The following is a 5,000-nucleotide window of genomic DNA, read 5'->3' as shown; positions in this document are numbered from 1 at the left end:
TCTTTACCTGCTCCATAGTGACAGCGGCCCTTTTTCTTAGAACATCGGATTCGACTTCCTTGTTCATCTCTTCGATGGCTTCAACAGACAGTTGGTATATGTCTTCACCTGAGTACAGATATAAATGATAATGGTACATGATAAAGAAATGGCACAATTACAACCATGTTGTTTCGTGGTGAAATGCTCCAACCTGCTAAGGTCAACAAAGAAATTGCAATGTGCTAATAATGTACTAAGACATCAAATTGATTTATATTAGAGACGAGTTAACCCCTAGCCTAAGGGTAAAGCTAAGATCCCAATTATGGCGAACAATAAGAATAGACGCCAAAATTGTTATAGATGAATTGTATGATCATCGTTAGTAGAATGACAAATCGGTAACGTATATCGTAATCCATTTAAAATGCCAAAAAGTTTAGGCGTAATACCTAATGTCTTAAATAAAGAGGTACATCAATTATTTGGCCATAACTGATTAAAATTTTATATAATGAGAATATACTTATAAAATTTCTACCGATATGTCAGTCAAGAACACAACAGTCTATGAAATACGAACTACAATATTTCAATATTAATGCTCATCTTTACATGCAATTGTCAGGCAACATTTTAAAATTCTCCTTGCACAAAGGTGAAGAAAAGCCAAGGCGTATCTTCCGGTCAGATTGTTCTTCAACATTATAAACGTTTTACCAGGAAATCTAACCTGCAACACTATGATGCATATTAATCACATGAACATACCTTTGGTGTCTGCCAATTCTTCACGACATAGCAGATACTCTTCATAGTCTATCGATGCCCCTAAAGATAGATAAAGAGCTCCAATCTCATCCAGCAGGCTCTCTGACAGGAATGTACTCTTCACCATCCTGTGAAGACTTCCACTTGAATAGTCACCCATCAACGACTCCAGGGCTTCCAATGACTGGCAATCCATCATATAGGAAATGCATCCTTCACCTATATGATTTAAACTCACACCATTGCAGCGTTGATCGAGTTGTTTTCCTACCCTTTTTGCATTTTCTTCTGTTTGTTTGCTGGAGTAAGATGCAGCAGTGGCCTCTCTCACTTTTTTGCCTTTCTTCGGAATAACGCCGTCTGGTCTCACTTTTATTTCAATTTGACCTGAAGTGACCAGCAAAGCTATCTTAAAACATTTTCAACAATATTTGAATGAGATCTTAGCCTGTGTTGTTTATGGCATAGTGAGTAATCGTTAAGCCAGTGAGTAATCGTTCAGCCAGTGAGTCATTTAACAATATTGAGGAGAACTCGTATTGAAGTACGTATACCATCCATACAATTTGCAATATCCATAGGAGCATGCAACCAATTTCACTTGCATCTGCACTATTGGGCTATAATAAGTCTCAATTTCGAACTGTAGAACTAGTTACGCCTGTAACTTCCATTTTCGAGACATTTCTAATCTGCAGAGGGATATTGGCATTGCCTGAAAGCCCAGAAGCCATGTCCTTATTGAACAAAGTCCACAAATTTTACTTTTCATTTACATACTTATGAATGGTACATATTTTAAATCAAAGAAATTCAAAATGTTTCTTACATGGTTGCCGCTTCCGCTTTACTCCCCCTCGCTGAAGAGGTGAATATCTTGATCTGCGTTTGACTTTATGATCATCCGATTTGTCTGCAGCAGATGGGCACATAATGAATTATTTCTAGCATTACACTAATTAATATTTTTACTGCAGCTTTCAGAAAAACAGAGATATATACAAAGGCTGTGATTATCAAATTGATAGAAAGCCACAACAAAACAGTATGTGCGTCCTTTTCTAATTTCAAATTTGGTTATAAGCAGAGCCTACAGTGCGTTACCAATGGTCTCTGAAAATTGTGTCAAGCTTACCTGGCGCAAAACACGATGATCACACAGCCAAAAGAGGCTCAGACCCACCACAAGTTGCAACAGAATTTATCTTTACTCTAATCTACCCTTTGGAAATATGTCTAATTTGCAGAAATCAAATATGGCTGCCAGCCGTCCAACAAATAACATAATTTGCCAAATATCACATGTTAAACTATTTCAGTGATTTTATAGTCTGACATTACTCATTTACGGGGAATTATTTTTGAGAAATGATTTTTTATATTACAAGCAAACAAAAAATACCTGTCCACTTAGTAAATCAGCAGTATGATATCCCAACATCGATCAATCAATGAATCAATCAATCAATCGATCATTCAATCAATCAATCAATCATCAATCAATTAATCAACCAGTCAAACAATTCAGCAGTCACCTCTCCAATTGTCCAACCTTTCATATGCGTACATGCACAAGTGCATAGATCACAAATTCATCATAATCAATACAGTACCAGATATGAACTGAATATGCTCACGTGTTTTACACCAGGTTCATTAATAGTAGTACGCTTCACAGAACAATGAGATATATGTTATCACTATATGTAGCAGGTTTTTTCAATTTCGCACAGTACTCCTAGAGTTTAATCACTGATACAAAACTTATTTGATATGCAAATGAGCTTTTAATTAACTTGACACTGCTAAATGCTATATGGGACAATTAGATATCCATCAGATCAACATTTGTAGCACGTTTTATTTAATTTAATGCTGTAATTTTAGAGTAATATCACTAATTACAAAGTTCATTAAATATGCAAATAAATCCTAAATTAACTTGACACTGTTCAATGATTCATAGCATAATTAAATATTTATCAAATCAATATCTGTACCATGTTTCACAAAATTTTGGTGCCGAAATTTCAGTTATATACCTAATTACTAAGTTTATTAAATATGCAAATGAACCCTTAATTAACTTTACGCTACTAAATGCTTTACAACACAGTTACATATCTGTGGTATCAGTATGTGCAGCAGTTTTCATCACATTTGATGCAGTTATTTCGGAGTTATATGACTAATTATAAGACTTCATGATATATGCAAATGAGCTAATTATTAACTTGATACTGCTCGATGCTTCTCAGTACAATTGGATATTTATCAGATCAACATCTGTAGCAAGTTTAATCAAATTTAACGCTGTAATTTTGAGTAATATCACTAATTACAAAGTTCATTAAATATGCAATGGGCCCTTAATTAACTTCACACAACTAAATGCTATTAACCACAATTAGATATCTGTCGGATCAGTATCTACAGCAGATTTCATCACATTTGGTGCAGTTATTTTGGAGTTATATCACTAATTACAAAACTTCATAGAATATGCAAATGACCTATTTGGTAACTTGACACTGCCAAATGCTTGTCAGTACAATTAGATATTTATGACAACAATATCTGTACCCATTTCACTGACTTGGGTGCCGTAATTTCAGAGTTACATACCTAATTACAAAGTTAATTAAATATGCAAATGAACCCTTAATTAATTTTACACTACTAAATGCTTTTCACTACAGTAAGATATCAGTCGGATCAGTATCTGCAGCAGATTTCATCACTTTTGGTGAAGTTATATCGGAGTTATATGACTAATTACAAACCTTTATAAAATATGCAAATGAGTTATTTATTAACTTGACAATGCCTAATGTTTCTTAGTATAATTAGATATATATCAGATCAATATTTGTTGCAAGTATCATCAAGTTTAGTGCAGGAATTTCAGAGTTATGACACTAATAACAAACGTTCATTAAATATGCAAATGAGAAGATAATTGACATGACACTCACAGTATCATCATAATGTTCTTAGATTGTCATCTTTGAAAAGTTTCATGAAATTTTGTGCAGTATTTCTTGATATATGTCTACACTGTCATTACTGTCTCCATAGGGAAACCATTGTACGGAAAAAAACGATATTGCATAACTTCATTAATATGCAAGCCACACTAACCAAAATCTAATCAGTTCTTGCAAGTAGCATATGGTACCTGTGTACCAAATCTGAATTGAATCCGTTCAGGCGTTTTTGAGTTATCGTGTAAACAGACACACACACACACACACGGACAGACAGACAGCCATCGCTATGACATTAGCCCAAGTGTTTACACACGTGAGCTAAAAATACGTAATGGTCATCATTTTGCCCACCTTGCTGTAGGTTACAATCATGTATTTTCAGTTTCCATTTTCAGGTTTACAAAACTTGTCGTTTTTATTTACGTTTTCGAAAATAAAACCGCAACAAAGTGTAGAATGAATTCACAAGGAACTACGCCACAGCGACCTCGCATAATATGTAGACATTAATATTCCTGATATTTTAGAAAGAAAGCACAACACTTCATGAATTATTGCTCAATGAAAGAATGAGTCCATAAACCAGAAAGAAATCGAAACGATGGCAAAATGGGTTGGCTTTTTGTTAGTGATATCTGCATATCGTGATTTTATAACACATAGTGATCGGCCATATATTGGAAATACACACACACACACACACACACACACACACACACACAACACATTCTCTCTCTCTCTCTCTCTCTCTCTCTTCTCTCTCTCTCTCTCTCTCTCTCTCTCTCTCTCTCTCTCTCTCTCTCTCTCTCTCTCTCTCTCTCTCTCTCCTGAAGTGATATACTACCTTCGTCCTTTCCGTCAGATGTCCTAGACTTGTCGCCGTTGACTGAACTCGTGTCACCGTTGCCTAGAGGATAAGATAACATTAACAAACGGATTCAATGTAAAAGGCTGTAATTTCGTTTCGTAAAAAGTAATTCATTTCGAAAGAATTATTAGAGGGACATTATCGCTATCTTTTGACCCTTTTTCACCAATATTGTTGCAAACAAGCAGTTGCTGATGTTGTTCGACTTATTGAAATATGCCTAAGAAATGGTCGACCTTATACAACTACGAACCCATCTTGCCTACTGTGTAGAAAAACCACGGGTCTGGGGTTTTAGATAGCCCACCAAAAAACCTCTGACCCGAGGTTTTTTGACACAGTGTAGGCAAGATGGGATAGAAGTTGTCTATGGTCGACCATTTTTAGAC

The 5,000-nt window shown here is 35.3% G+C and overlaps 2 protein-coding genes across 2 annotated transcripts in view; both read right to left on the bottom strand.

Annotated features, from left to right (window-relative positions):
- The window catches only part of LOC139129831 (tripartite motif-containing protein 2-like), a 14,530-nt gene extending 14,426 nt beyond the window's left edge, over positions 1-104 (bottom strand). The window contains exon 1 of the mRNA XM_070695513.1: positions 1-104. This exon is cut by the window's left edge and continues 555 nt beyond it. Coding sequence (XP_070551614.1) covers positions 1-67 — 67 coding nt within the window. The 5' untranslated portion in view covers positions 68-104.
- LOC139129829 (uncharacterized) overlaps positions 1-5,000 on the bottom strand; it is a 157,221-nt gene that overhangs the window by 141,962 nt on the left and 10,259 nt on the right. The window lies entirely within an intron of this gene.

This window comes from Ptychodera flava, chromosome 3 (assembly GCF_041260155.1).
Source record: "Ptychodera flava strain L36383 chromosome 3, AS_Pfla_20210202, whole genome shotgun sequence".
Taxonomy (NCBI): domain Eukaryota; kingdom Metazoa; phylum Hemichordata; class Enteropneusta; family Ptychoderidae; genus Ptychodera; species Ptychodera flava.
The sequence above is the reverse complement of the archived record's forward strand: the minus strand, read 5'-3'. Positions and strand labels throughout refer to the sequence as shown.